The sequence below is a fragment of the Eubalaena glacialis genome, chromosome 4 (genome assembly GCF_028564815.1).
Source record: "Eubalaena glacialis isolate mEubGla1 chromosome 4, mEubGla1.1.hap2.+ XY, whole genome shotgun sequence".
Classification (NCBI taxonomy): Eukaryota; Metazoa; Chordata; class Mammalia; order Artiodactyla; family Balaenidae; genus Eubalaena; species Eubalaena glacialis.
The window spans coordinates 135,321,841-135,337,738 of NC_083719.1; the positions used below are offsets into that span (position 1 = coordinate 135,321,841).

A 15,898-nucleotide genomic window follows, 5' to 3' on the forward strand; every position below is an offset into this window, starting at 1 on the left:
TTCCCACCATTGGGTGGACACACATTATTTACATCTTCGTGCTATAAAATTACCGATTATTTTCCCATAGGAGATGCATGGGAGTTGGGTTCTTGCCAGACAAAGGAACCTAAAGGTAATTCTCTCCATGGCACACCCATCTGTGGAAGCAGAGGGTCGTTCACTATTACTGTTAGATTCTGTAATTGCTCACCAAGAATAAGTCAGGGTGAAAGGGAAGGAGGTGTAAGATGGAGGCCCCTTTCAAAGACAAGGATATGTACAGACTGACACATCATATGATTTCTTCCTCAGGTGAAATGCTCTCAAGATGTTTTTTTAAGGTGAACAGTGCTCAGTGGAAGTGAGGCTGTTATGGGAACTCAGGGTTGAGACTGAAGGCTCTGTGGGTCTTCCCCTGGGGTCTAGGAGAGGGCAGAATTTGCTTGTCACGGTTCTTCCTCTCTCTGGGCAGGCAGTGCCCCTTACCCACCCCCCAGCCCCTCACATCTGTGCATCAGTTTCGGCGGGGAGGGGGCAGCTTTCTCCTGGACAGGCCTGTTCTGACAGTGGTCCTGCCCCTTCAGTGCAGCAGGGCCCACAGGTAAGACGTGATGATGAAATGATCCCCCAAAGAGGTTCGCTGAGCTAGGAAGGATGCCAACTTCATTTTTATAAGTGTATTACGAGCAGAAACAGACCTGGAAATGACAAATCTCTAGACTTCCTGTGGCATGGAGAGGACCTTTCCTCTACTCATTTAATTTATACTAATTTTTACTTGTGTAGTAAATGAAATTTAATTTTTCTGTCAGTAAACAGTGAATGGTAGCTCGACCAATTCTGTTCGTTGAACTTCTTTAGCATTTAACTGTTCTCTCCTCTGAGTCCTCCCAGAACTTTGGTTGCACTTTTGTTAAATGTACCTATTGTTTTCCGTTATGTATGGCGTTGTATTTGGCTTTCTCTCCCACAGGGGGTCCGAGTTCCTTGGGTACAGAGATGGGAATATCCCCAACATTGACGACAGGTACAGAATAGAAACCAATAAATGTGCATTTCCTTTTTTTCTGCATTGGCAATTAATAACATTGCTGTATGACATATATTGCTCTATCTTGAATTCGTGTCTAATTTCTCCCACTTGTGTCTTAGGTGGGATGCCTCTGGAGGGAACAGACTCATGTCTTAGTAGCCCCGGTGCAAGGTGTGTCAATATGCTTTCCTTTGAGCTCTAGCTGTTCTCCCCTCACCAGAAATAAGTAAAGATCCTCATGGGGGTAGAAAAGCAATGTTCTTTTTCCTCTTGAGAACTGATACGATATAATGATTAATAACCTGGACTTAGGAGCCAGGCTTTAGAGGTTTGAATCTCAGTTTAGCAATTTACATGCTGTGTGACCTTGGGCAAATGATTTAACCTCTCTTTGTTTGGTTATTTTCTTCTCTGAAATAGAGGTGGTAATTGCACCAACCTCAGAGGGTTTTTTAGAGGAAGATATGACATGATATAAGTAAAAATAAGTACAACATTACCTGGCACGTAAGTGCTTGCTACTTTGATTATTGCTTACCTTATAATACTAAATACACAAAGCACAAAAATATTGAGTTGCTTATCTATGAACTAACTTTTATCAATGGCAAAGTTTTCTGCCAATCACCCCAGCCCGTGTTTCCAGAGACCCCAACCCAAAGAGGAGGTATCCTACCTTTGGCAAGCGCTCAGGGTCGCCAGGGTGCCGGGGAATAACCTTCTGTAACCTCTGGAAACCATAATCGATGGTGGGTTCATTGAGCGCTGCAATGAAAAAGTCATACAATTAGAACAATTTCAGGAAACAAAACAGCACATGATTTGCAACACTTATGGTGCAGAAATAACTGGGAAGTCCAAAGTTTCATTGATACTTTTGAATTAGATCATCAAGTGATTGGACGAATGATCCCTTTTGGTGGGGACTGACTCACTCAGAAGAACATGAGTAGCAGGTCCTAAACTCTGCTCTTCTGGCCAAATTCTATATTCCTTACAGTGTTGAAAATGGAAGGTAAAATGGAACTTGGTGTGAGGTTTCAGGATTCCCTTTAGTCAGAAGCTTGAGTTAAAACACTGGAGGGCTTGGCCAAGGGTATCTACAGTTATAAAGAGCAGAATTAAAAGTACTTGCTTAGCTACAGAATATCAAGTGGACCTCAGCTGATACAGTATCGCAGTGCCATCGGGAGCAATTAAGTGTGGTGGGGCAGAGGAGACCAGATCTCCTCGGGCCAGAAAGCCTCTTCTACCCTTGGAAGAGTCCGAAAAGAGACAGGTATTGAAAATGCCCTTGATACGACACCCTCATATCTAAGATGAAAGACTGATTCACCAATATCAATATTATTTCAGGAAACGGCTAACCTCTATGGGCACTAGCTCAGAGCAGCTGGCTCTCCAAGAAGAATTTTTTTAAAAGACTAAAAGAAGAGCAAACCCGTAATAATATTTGGAGACAGTGGGCCTTCTTGTACCCATATCGACTATACCTTCTTCAAAGCATCCTACAATTCAACTCGATACAAACTGGACTCTCGTGTATCACTTTTGAAATTCCTCCCCAGGATGTGAAATATCTCCAGCTTTCCTCGCCTGACCAGGAAAAGATGGCGGCTCCATCCTCCACACACATCCCCCATCTCCTCTAAGTAATGAGCCGGGTTTTTTCTTCTTTTCTTTTTTCATGTAACCAAAGTACTCAACCACATATTTTCTCCCATAAAAAGACAGTCTTTGACATTTAGCTATACATTTAGAAAACAAGTTGCCACATGCTTTACTTAAAATGCATTTCCATTAACCTAAATTTTAAAAGTAAGATTCATACTACTACTAACTTTAAAAAACTGTATTAAATTCAAATAGGTCCCAAGGCTAATGGAAGCAATTTGTATACCAACCCAAACTGACTGGCCCACTTTTCAAAATACAGGTATGATAATCTTGTGGTTTTAAAAGGACATTTAAATTGAAAGACTGTGAATTTAGTACATAATTATACCAATAGAACCCTTTAACTTGTCAACTTGTAAATCTAAAAGGCTATCAATCATTTCTAAAGAGGAAATAAACCTTAAAATTCCTTGATTGACAGTGCTTACTTTTTATGTAAGAAAAAAAAAAAAGGAGGGAAAAAAAAAAAAAAAGGCTGCATAAAGTGGCCAGAAATCCATTTACAAAAGTACATTGTTTTACATAGGTGAGTAAAAGCCAATAATTACACCTCCAAAAGACATATAAATCAGAGTAAGTACTTTTTCCTCACTTGCACATTTTAAGTTGGAGTGAACTTCAGGTAACTTTTTTTAAGGAGATTTTTTTCCCCAAATGCAATGCTTGTTGAAGTTGTTAATAGAGTAGCCATTTAAGACAATGTAATCACTTTTGCAAATATGAGGTTTAGCCATTTCCCCCACCTTCTCCCCGCCCCCTTCCAAACGGTAAACTTTCAACCTGTCTCTTGTGGAAATTAACTAAAATTACACCCAGGTGTACCAAATCTCTCTATAGTGGTACATGAGTTAAGGCACAATATTTATTGTTCCTCCCATTTTATGAATTACTTTGTAAACCCCTGAGAAAAATTCTTTTTTTTTCAAATTAGACTTGTAGAGAAAAAGCCATACAATTCTTTACACAGGGAAGCTGTGACTCATAAAATCCCAGTATTTAATAAAGAAATGCCCGAGAGTGACAGGAATGAGCACCCAGGCTAAGCTGTATATCACATCTATCCCCCACCCATAATGCTAATTGCCAACAAAGATGTTTAACCATAAAAATAGCTTTAGGCAATTAAATGTATCATTTTAACACTTGAAGATATGATTCAGCATCCTGAAAATTCTAATTCTTGGTTTTATCTTTCAGTGTAAGCCACCAATAAAACTTGACTTGTTGACCCACCGCTTCAGTTGTTTGCATAATGAATTAATTCCTACTGTGTCAAGAAACCCATGGTTGTTAATTGAATGACTGATGTATTGGGGGGAGGATATGTTTCTCTGACCATAGGAACAACTCACAACAGAATGACTGACATTCAGTATCCACAATTAAAAGAACTGATTCAAATATCATATGGAACTAATAGCTAAAGAGCTGAGGAGAAGTCATTCTGCTGCCAGAAAGAGTAATTGAATTAGATATATTAAACTCATTATTCAAAGAAAAATAAGCATCTAGTCTATGGAAGTATGCTATGTGAGAGGAAATATTTCAGTAGAGGGACAAAGGCTTTTAATTTATTTCCCATGCCTTTATGATTTGCTCTACACTTGTATTTTTTAATATATTAACCTGCCCTCAATCTACATATTGAATATTACAATGGCATTGTCTAGTGCTGTAAACAAAGATAACACTAAAGATATGCAAGCAAAGTTCGTTGTCTTAAATTCAAAGGTGCCTGATGATTTCTCTGATTGCAGTGACTAAAGAAAAAAACTAAACCAATTATTGAGTGAGAGGGGCCATCTGATAGAGACTGTTACTTTAAAAAAAAACCCTAAAAACAGATTAACTGTCTAGGGAGGGGGATGGTTAAATTACGGCACAGCCATAGGAATATGATGCAGTCCTCAAAAGCAATGCTTTTGGAAAAAAAAAATAGGGAAAAAAATTTACTGGCATAAAATATATTGCTATGTCAAGAAGCAGATTACAAGAGCATATGTGCAATGTGGTTACTTTTTTTTTTAAATGAACATATACAGAGAATAAAGAAAAGGTTTCTGTGTATAAACTGCCTAACAGTAGTTATTTCTAAGAAGTGAGTCTTGAAGTGCTTTTCTTCCTTCTCTTTATGCTGTGCATTGTCTACATTTTCCACAATGAACATATATTACTTTTATAATCAGAGAAAAAGGTTAAGAGCAAGAGAGTGTTCCCAAGATGGAATCTGACCTGCTTGTATAAAGTAATGACATAAGAAACTTTGCCTGAAAAAGGGTCTGTATACCCTTTAATAACATTGCCTAGGTTATTACAGACCATAAGAAAAATAAGTAGTATACGTTTGGCCAGTTGTATAAATATGTGACTATTCATAAACTCTCTGAAAATCAACAGAGAGAGTAACGGGGAGGAATCATAAAGAATGGCATATTTATTTTCATCAGTGGGGGTAGTCCTACCTTAGGGACATACATCTACTCTGCAAGAATGTAACATAAAGTTAATCCTTCAACAAAGTGACCTCATTGTATTCAAGCACAGGGCTCAGGGGGCACCAGAAGAAGAAGTGGGACTAGTCAAGTTTTTCCCCCTAAAACTTGAAACAATTCCGAGAATCCAGGAGAGAAAGAAAAAAAATTTAACTGCGCATAATTAACCACAAATAAAGCATGAGTATCTTAGGTTGTAAAAAGAAAAAACAGATGAAACTGTAAACTGCAAAAGGAATGAAATGATGAGAGCTCCTCGTGTCACCCTACTTCCAAGCACCTAACCCACACTTTCAACAGGGTTTGAGAGGGTGTTCTCCTAAACCAGTTAGGGGTGGTAACGGAATAAGGGAGGCTCAGAGGTTTAGCAAAATCCATAATCCCAAAGAAGAAAAGCCTCAGTTTTTTAATCAGCATAATAAAATGCGACCAGTGAGGGCATTAAAAACATTCCACAAGATAATAAACTGTCCATTGACTCAATAATCATTTCTAGTGCCTACCAAGTGTTCAGATGGCACTGGTAGGAATTCACTGTTTTATGTCACATAAGCCCTTAAAAATAAACTTTCTGAGAGGTGTACATAATCTCACCTCAGAAATGAACTACTATGATTGTAGAGTTGGAACCCAGTTCCAGCTCCCATGGCCAGGCTTCCCTCCCGCTCAGCAATCCATTCTCTTGCCTCCCTGATGGTCAGACGGTGGGTCACCACCACTGCTCCTCTTTTCTGACACTAAGCTCACACTACACTTCACAGGACCACGTGGATTTATAGAGTGATCAGGCTACTGGGGAGCCACAAAGATTTGCATTCAAGATGTCTTGCACTGTCCTGTTCAAACTTAGAGGTAGATACATATTAGCTGAGTAAGCTCAGTAGGACCTCATGGAGCTGTGTACATATCCTACAGGAGGTCCGAAACTTTCCTATAAATGCACAAAAGGCAAGATTAAATGCTTCTACACAGGAGCAGGCTTGTAGGGCAGATGTATCAGCTGAGATTTCAGAAGGGTCCTCTCACAGCTATGATAGGATACTGGGGAATGGGTATAGGGAGGAAGTAGGGGACCCATGCATGGGGCAGGCTCAGCTGTATCAAAGTCATTACTTTTCAAAAGGGAAAAGTTAGTTAAATATTTAAAAAAAAATCAAACCACTTCATGTGGCCTTGTGTGGGGTCAGCTTATAAATGGCTTTGGGTTCCCACCCAGTCTCACAATCTCAGACTCCCCTAAAGGAAACCAGTAACTTTCCATACAGAACCAGTCTATGCAGAGCTCTTCCCCTTTTGGCTTCAACCAAGGTTCTGGTCAAGACAGAAGAACTCTGGTTATACAAAGCTATTTACAGTGTCCAAATGTTCATGCAGCATGAAATGCTATATGCAAAGAAAATTTAGAATAATACAACTAGATTTTATGTACTACTAATAATGACAAGATTATAAAATTCATTCAAAACATCTGGTAATGGGTAAATCCTTACCAAATGTATATGTGAATTGTGGCCTTTTCATGCCTTTAGTCGTCTTCTTTTTTTTTTTTTATCCACAAACACATCAAAGAAAGAAAATTCTCTTTAAGGGGATTTATTTGCAAATTAAAACCATGTAGTCAAGACAAATGCATTCTCAGTTATGAGAACTGATTTTTCTCTTTTCAGAGTTGCCTTTTAGAGAAAACACTCCTCAGTCCTCCTTAACTTCTGGAATACTTATCCCTGGAAACAATGGAAATGAAAGGCAGGACAGTTGTGTTCCCAAACATCAGGGGAAAAGCGGTTTGGGTGCCATTCCAACGTGAGCGCACAGAGTTCCCCTGCTTTTATACCTCAGTGACTCACTGCAGCGCTTTAACATATTTCTGGGGTTTTAATTTCCTTTTTTTAATGGTTATGTGACATGATGTCATTTTGACTGGACATAAAAAGAAATGCAGATATTAGAAAGGCAATATTTATATTCTATTGCCATTTAATGTCCAAACAAATATCTAGACTCTATGCCAAGTAATAAATAAAGCCTCATAGCAAAGGCAATGATAAAACCAGCACCTGGGTCTCCAAGCTTCCCTGGTGACTATTCTATATTTGAACTAAAGAAATACAGCAGAGCATTTCCCTTCAAGGCAGATCCATTCTGGGCATAAGAGTTATTACATATGTGTTAGGCAGTCTTTTTGTTCCATAATGGCCCTATTTTTCCCTCAGTCACTAAATTAACAACCAGAGGTAAACAATAAAACAGCAAGTTATCTTCACGAACCTATCTTTAAGACTGACTTTAAAAGGTATAAACCGCAAAATCAACCAGAAACCTACACAAGAGCCAGAAATATGGTCAAGGAAGAAATGTGTTGCATTTCCAGCCGTTCGGATGTTTCATTCCTCGCCTAGATGTTTAGTGCGCACATGGTATCCCGGGTCATCTCTTCCTGGAAGGGATACACTTCCCTAAGAAACCTAACACCAAGTCCCTTGCAAGCAGAGCCCCTGCTTTCGGTGTGAAATGCTTTCACAGCCTGGCACCCTGCCTCAGGAAGGAGGTTCAGGAGAGCTTCGGGAAGAGGCTCACTGAACTGCAGAAAGCTATAACTGAACCAGAAGGGTGTCAGGATGAAGCCAACACGGGCAGAATTTACCAATACAGGAGCCAAAGGAACATTTCCAAACTGGCTTTCAACATGCTCTGATCTCTTATTTGTAGTTTTCAAACCTCTTGATGTGGAGCAACAACACTAAGATTCAAAAATCAAGCGAAGGACGTAATACTTCTCTCTACCGAAGGTACTATCAGAGGTATTGTTGGCTTGTGTGGCTACGTTCTCTTTACAGAGCCTGCAAGGTAAAGACTGAAGAGAGAAAGAGATCTGCAAAGTAGATCAGAGCCCAGGATGAAAAAATGCAGGGGCTCTGGGAGAAAGAGATGGAAGACCCTGAGGACCGTCACTTGGAATGCAAAGGACTTGCGTATGTTAGGAAATTAATAACTCTTCCAGAAGCAAAAGCAATCAAGAGCAGGAAGCAAGAATTAAGAGTGACTCGCTTTTGTTTTTCAAAATGGAAGTAGCTTTACTGTGTTTCTAAGTCTAAAAGGAATATACTCTTATTGTAAAAGAAATACAAAAGAAACACAAAGAAGGAAAAATGCCTCATAATATATATACTCATATATAATCACTATTTATATTAATATGTAGGCTTTCGGGCATTCTTACAATACTGTTTTATATAAATATAGATTATATACATATTTATATCCACCTCATTCTTTTTAATGGTTGCAGCATATTGCAATTATATGGATGGCCGTAACTTATGCAACAAATCCCCTGTTAATGGGGATGTATTTTTTTCCTCAAAATTTTCAGGAGAAATTCTTAGATAAAAAATATGTACATTTCAAGACTTTGGATACATATATTTTTTAACTATCCTTCCTAAAATTTATACCAATTTACATGTTGACAGGTTACTTTTAAAGGCATCTGCAAAAGACAACGAATTTTTAAGACTGTGCATCCTGAACTCAATTATTCTCTAAGTTATAAGGACCTATGAATGTTTTTAATAGATGTTAACGATCACAATGATTACTTGGAGAAGTGTCATTTCAAACATACCCCGAGGTCATATAAGACACTCTTCCCAGTAATATCAAAGTGCTTTATAGACATTATCCCACTGAGTCTTTCAATATGCCCTTGACATAAATGTCAAAATTTTTTACTCCCAATTTGAAGGTGAGAAACTGAGGCACAGAAAGAGCTGGCTGCATGAATCAGAACAAAAACCCAGTGCTTCACTTACTATGCCAAGATGACTATTTTATTTTCATATTGGTAAATCTCAATTTGCAGCATATTGACGAGTCCAGCTACCAAATCAATTAAATGGCACCTTTTATTACTAAATATCTGTGAAACAGAAATCCAGCACTAGGAGGAATCCTTGTGCCAGACTCCTGACTTCACACGGGGGAACAATCACTTGGCCTGATTTCTTAAAGCTTACCATGTCAACAAGCACAAACCTGTTGGAGAGGCCACCCTGGCATTTTAAACTTGCCCCACAAATAATCAAGAAACTGTGCTTTCTGTCTCATCAACTTCTCCTTACAGGTCTGAGCTGGGCTCTCAAAAGTTGATTTGTCTTTTGAGAAACAGAGACACATAATGCTGTTGAGATACATTAAACCAACTTACTTCATACCACAACCAGTTGGTATTTTCTAGAAGATCCTTGGTGAGGAGTCAATGGCAGAAGTGGAGCATTTCTTAAACAGACCCACTTTTGGCCCTGGAGGGTTATACTCTATCTAAAATGGGAAGTAGGTGAATGTACAATAATTAGGGAAAACTGTATTGCTCTCTAATTGTGATAAAGTTGATGAGAAAAGTTGCCCTTGTTACTGCATATGATGTGCTCTGTACAGCTTGGCCTTCCAGGATCCTTAATTTAGATTTCCAAATCTGATGCAAGTATAAAACTAACATTAAATCCCTCAAGCAAACAGGAGCTTGAATATCTCCAGGAATTTTTTTTTTTTTTTTTTTTTTTGCCTTTCAATCTTTTTCATTTTGGAGTTTTTTTGTTTGTTTGTTTTTTAATTCATCATTTATGATTAGGTTTCAAAGCCAGATTTGCTCAATTGAATGAGAAGAGGATGGCTGTCGCTGTGTAATGGATGATGGTGTTTTAAGTATTGGAGGCCAACACACTCTGTCTTTCTTCTTTAACGTTCAAAGATAAATCCATCATTTTCTTCCCTACTGGCATATCTTCTGATATAACAAGAGTAATATTCCTTCTATAATTGTTCTTTAGATTTCTTCCCAAAGAGTTTGGACAATAACTGTTATCAAGGGGGTAAAATCAGCCAGCCTGTCTGATAAACATGTTCTCTTGTGTTCCCACCCCAGCGAGTGCTTGACACTGTACTTTTATCATCCAGCGTGTGTTCAGAATAAGCTTAGAACAGCAATTGCCGGGAATAGGCAGGCGATAAACTGCATTGATTTAACACATCTTGTTTTCAATCATGCTTGGATTTTCGGAGCACGCATTTTTCCTGTACTCTGGCTTGTAGCTTTTATCTGACGAGCTGATCCCTTTTCACTGGAAAATGAAAAGGTCGCACAATAAGACACGGTTTACTGGAACTTGAACACGCACCAGGGAGAGTATTTTAGATAAATACTGTCAGACATAGTGGAGCTGAATTTCAACAACACAATTGTTAAACAACAATACTTATTACTCTCCTAGAACAAGCTACCAGCATCTTATGGCTCTCAGCAGGGAAGAGCACCGAGTCAGGCTCCAAAGCTGAGAAACCCTGCTCTGCGCCTTTTGCTAACCGAGCACAGAGTTCTGGGCCGAGGTCCCACTTGGGATTGTTAATATCATGGTCTTATGTGACAACTCAGAAAACTACTGCCACTGTCACAGAGCTGTCTCCTCTAAACCAGTGGGCAGGTTTCAGAAGAGCTGGATGATGAAGTTACAGCGGAGTTCTGCAGATAGACTGGGAGGGGAGAAAAGAAATCCCAAGAAAAGTGACATGAAAGTGATTCCAAATAATCCATTAATTCTCCTAACAAGACAGGAAAGTACTTGTAACTGGCAGATATTAGAGGATTAATTGCTTATTTGGTTATATTTTAATGGACTCAAAAGAGAACGTATAACAAGCATGCTATGTGGAGCGTTAACAGTGGTCTTGCAGATAAGCCTAGAGGTTTTTGCCAGCCTGAACTCCAACCTAAATAGCATTTGATATAAAATAAATGATGCCAGCCTTCTGCAGTATTGACCCAACCTAAGTGATTATTTTTACTGCATGTCATTAGCCTTCGACTCAGCCAGAAAGTCTCCTCTGCCTGAATGTTTGACACTGGAACCCTTCCCTTTATAGCCTTAACACACATTCTGAATATATCTCTATTCATTGTCTGCTCCAGAGCTTCTTGAACTTTCTCTGTTCACAGTACCTTGGGTGCCTCAGTAATCTTTTCACAGAGCCCTCAAGCCAAAAGAAATGCTCAACAATTCCGTTTAATTAACTACTTAGGTCCAAACAGCTTAATATTGTTTATATCCTAACATCTTAATATTTATCTCCTTAATATTTGTATCCTAACAACTTAGCAGCCATTTGAAAAAATTACAAAGAAATGGAAAGAAAAAATAATACAATAACACTTTCAATTCATCCTAAAATAATCATAAGAACTTACTCATGGGATGTGTGCTCCTGTTTAGCACAGTCCAACTTCTCAAAGCCTGGAGTAAGATCGGACACCAACGCCCTTTTTTCTATTCCACGTTGATTTTCACAGGACACTTCCTTGAATCACAGCAACTGCTAAAAACTGAGCCTTGCAAAGCTATGACACCATCAAAAGGAACGCAGTGCAATCTAATGTTGAGCTATGAACTACCTCAAACTAGCAGTTTGTCTGGTACCTGACAGACTTAAAGTATCACTTGTTTCCCTCAAATTTAAAATACCCCACATCACCCCTGTATGTTTGAAGGGACACCTTGGTGCGTAAGTTTAGGAAACATGGATCTACTCAGAAGCGTAGAATCAACTAAATGCGAAGATGCTATGAGAATCCATTGCATTCATTCACTGTGTATTTTCTTGTACTATTAATATAATAAGAGCATCAGCTAACACTTCCTAAGGACTTAGTATGTGCCAAGCACTTTACATGGACTAACCTATCTGATCTTTACCAAAACCCCAAAGGGAAGTATTATTGTTATGCCTGTTATACAGAGAAGGAAACTGAGGCCTGAAGGAGTTAAACATCTTGCCTCGATCCACAGAGCTAATGAGTGAAAGGCTAGAGATTTGAGCCCAGGCAGTCTGCCTCCCAAGCCCTGCTCTTAACCTCTTTGCTAGAACAGCCTAGTTAGGATAAGCAAGAGGCCTCCAGGATAGGTCTCTAACAATTTGGACCTGCAGTACTCTTCTAATGCTTTTCTTGCTCCCAGTATACCCCTCTATGTGCAGTCTATTCTAATTCTTTTCTTTGTCCCAACTTATGTCCTACTCCAGCCCTCATCTGACTTCCATTTCTCTAACAGCCCACTTCTTGCCTCTGTTCCAACCCTTTTGGGGTAAGACAGAGCTAGATTATCATCCAGGCTATGTCACTGGACCAGCTATGTGCCTTTTGGAAAAGTCACATTCTTTAAGTCTCCTAATATGTAACGTGAAGATGTGATGTGATACTATTTGTATGATGCTTTGCACACAATAAATCCTCAATAGGCAGTTGTAATTACTAATAACAGAATACCTGACATGTGCTAGAAATGGGGAAGATGTGGGGAATACAGGATTAATTAGACATATTTATACATTCCCCACTGTCAAGAAACTCCAGAGTCTAGAGGGGCAGAAAGACAGAAACAGAATTCTACAACAATGTGATAAATACAATGTGAGGATGCAGTATTATAGGAGAACATCGGGCATGCTTCACTTGTCCTTGGGGTTCAGGCTTTCTTCCCCCTACTCACACTAACTGGAAATTACAATTCAAAGAATTCCACCACCTCTGATTCTCAAATGTTACTCTGAAACAGAGCTGTGTCTGGAATAGGACATAACTGTTTTAAAACAATATAAATTTTGTGACAAAATGGGAACAAAATACAGGTGGGAGACACCTAATTAAACTGGGAATTTTTTTCCCCAAACTTGAGATGCTTTACATTGCTTAATTAATTCAATAAGATTGGACGCTTGCTATATATGAGGCCAAGTGCTAAAGGAAATGAAAAAAAAAAGAGAAGTACAACACAGGTCCAGTTCCCTATGCTTCTCCAGCTGGAGATGGTTCCATCTGAAAACTCTCCTACGCACTGTTATGTGCCCTTGAGGAGTTTATTTATTTGTTTATTTATTGGCCATGCAGTGGCGTTTGGGGTCTTAGTTCTCTGACCAGGGATCAAACCCGTGCCCCCTGCAGAGGAAGCAGGGGGTCCTAATCACTGGACCTTGAGGAGTTTATAATCCAGGGAAGACAGGCCTATAATCAGCCACTCAAAAAGATACAAAACTATAGCATTACTAATGTAGTAATAGTACATTGCACAGAAGAAGGAAAAATAATTATCTGTACTGGAGCCAAGGAAACATATACCAAAGAGGTCATATCTGAGCTGGATGTATAAGGATAAGTAGGATTTTTCTACTGAAAAGGGTGGGAAAAGAATCCGAGGCAAAAGAAACAGCAAGAGCAAAGGCACAGAGATATAAAAGGACATGATGTGTTCAGATAAGATTAGATATTCCAGTTTGGAAAGAGCATAGCTTATATATTGGGAGTAGGGTGTTGAAGAGTAACTGTGAGTTAATAGTATTGGCCTTGAGTGCCTTGCTAAGAAATTTACCTGGTAGGTAACAAGGGGCTATTAAAGGTGTTCCATATCATAGGAGAGATACAATTAGATCTATATTTCGAAGACATAACCATAGGAGTCCAGTAAAAGATGGATTTTAAAGTCAGAACTATCACAATAATCCAAATGGAAAATGAAAGACCAACTAATAAAGAGGTGGTCATGGAGAAAAGGAGGAAAAGGTAGATTTCAGAGATATTTTAGAACAGAAATTACATGAATTTAGTAACATGGTAGATGTGAGGGGTTAGAAGAAAGTGGAGGATGACTGATATGTCTAATTTACCTGACTCGATGAACAGAGTGGCCATTTATCAGGATAAAGAATGGAAGACGAAAACTATATATGGGAGGAAAAATCGTGAGTTCAACTTCAGACATGCTGAATTTTAGATACCAATAGGATATCCATGTGAAAATGTTTAGTAGGCAGTTGGAAATAAAGGACTGATATTCAGGAAGAAGATCAAGGATGGAGTTAATTTTATGGGTAACACTGAGATATAGGTAGTAGCTGAAAACATCGATGTGAGAAGAGAACCAAGGACAGCGCTATGGGGAACACCAACAGTTAAGGAATAGTTTGAGAAAGACTCAGAGACAAAAAGAACAAAGGCAGGTCAAAAAAGTGGAAAGAATATCAGGAGAGAATAATGGCACTGAAGTCAAATGAGGAGCTTAAAATTGTCCACACTAGCTAGTGTAGCTGGGTAATCAACCAGGAGAGGTCTGGGGAGAAGCTGTCAAAGGAGACCACTCCAAAATGAAGACTCGTGAACGCTTTAACCCAGAGGCTCTGGTTTTCTTTTGTCTCACTCAATAACCCCCAAATACAAAGACCTGAACACATCAAGTAAGTAAGGGATGACGGCAAACCTGTTTGCCCAACTGAAGCTTAGCTAATCACAAGAGGCGTAAGAGAGAGGAGAGGACACTCAGCCCTGATTGGAGTCACCTCAGTCCTAAAGGAAAGTGTAGAACTCCAGGTGCCCTGAGACAAAAACTATGATGCGAAGTTCACTGCTAGCTTTGGCCAATTTCTGTTCGTACAGTAGGAGGGGGGAGGATGATGGGATTTTCCATGGCTGTCGAGTTTTTCTGCTCCCGATCTTGATGCCTGTCTTTTAAGAAGTGGATGGAACGCAGCTGACCCCTCACAGCACCCCAGTGAGGTACTACTGCTTCTAACCCGCTCTAGGTCTGGACTTGTGAGCCAGGAGGACTGGGTCTCCTTGCCACAAAATATTTACAAAATACATTTGTTCATGTAACCAGAATTTAATCTTCTCCTTTGGATGTCGGTGGTCTTAATATTGGTCCCTGGTGACTTACAATCAATAGATGTTTAGTTAAGCAATTCACTTGTTTTGGAGTAACAGTTATTGTGTGGGCAATGGGTATGTGGCCACTTCCGCAATAACCCCACATCTCCTGACGCAGTGAATGTTACAATCAGACTTTTGTTGCTGTTAGCTCACGAGATGCTGGAATCCAATTTTGAAAAGCAAGTAATAAAGCACCACATAAAAAATAATGGTGTAATTACTTCTTGGTCAGGTTAAACCTACTGTGATGATAAAAACCAAAGGGAGCAGCCAGCATCATAAGTGGGTTTGCTGTAAATTTGACACTGGTTCTGATCTTCAGCGAGCAAGAAGCTTGAAGCTACCCACCTAAGCCAGGTGCACAGGAGAATATTTATGTTGCATATCTCTACCAAGTCTCTGTTTAAAAGCACTTTAATGAATGTACCCCAGGAATGCCATGGCAATTCTCAAGAGCTAAAGAGAATGGACCAGTCACTAAATTACTGACCTCAAGGCTTTCAGGTTCCCATTTGAATTCAGGCCCTCAAGAAAAAGGATTTAGAAACTTCATGGGAGAGCAATCACCATGCTGGTATAATTTGTTCTCCAAATGAAGACGAAAGTAAGGGGGTCTAATTGGAACACGGACCACACTGTCCGAGAGGTGAAGGAAATTCTGGCTGTTGCTGTTGATCTATGAGCAAACACTGGTAACCCACCAATATGCGCAGAAGAAACAAACCAGCCTCTGCTTTCAGGCTGTGATCTTTCACATCTCATCCCAAATGCTTGAGAGGCTTCCTCGATCCACATGAAATACCATGGGCGGGTGGGTGTAGGGGGTGGGGGAGAGCCTTAGCCACAGTTATGACAAGAACTTTTAAGGATGGCATGGCACAGTCCATGTGTAAAGATATCATGATTGTTTTCACTTGCTGCCTTTGATTATTTCCAGCTCTTGGGAAAACATTTAGTTAATATCTT

General features: G+C 39.4%; 1 protein-coding gene across 4 annotated transcripts in view; it reads right to left on the reverse strand.

Annotated features, from left to right (window-relative positions):
- The window catches only part of EBF1 (EBF transcription factor 1), a 392,672-nt gene that overhangs the window by 30,942 nt on the left and 345,832 nt on the right, over positions 1-15,898 (reverse strand). For all 4 annotated transcript variants that reach the window (XM_061188385.1, XM_061188383.1, XM_061188381.1 and 1 more), the window contains exon 11: positions 1,692-1,780. In XM_061188385.1, the coding sequence (XP_061044368.1) occupies positions 1,692-1,780 (89 nt within the window). The remainder of the gene's footprint in view (positions 1-1,691; positions 1,781-15,898) is intronic.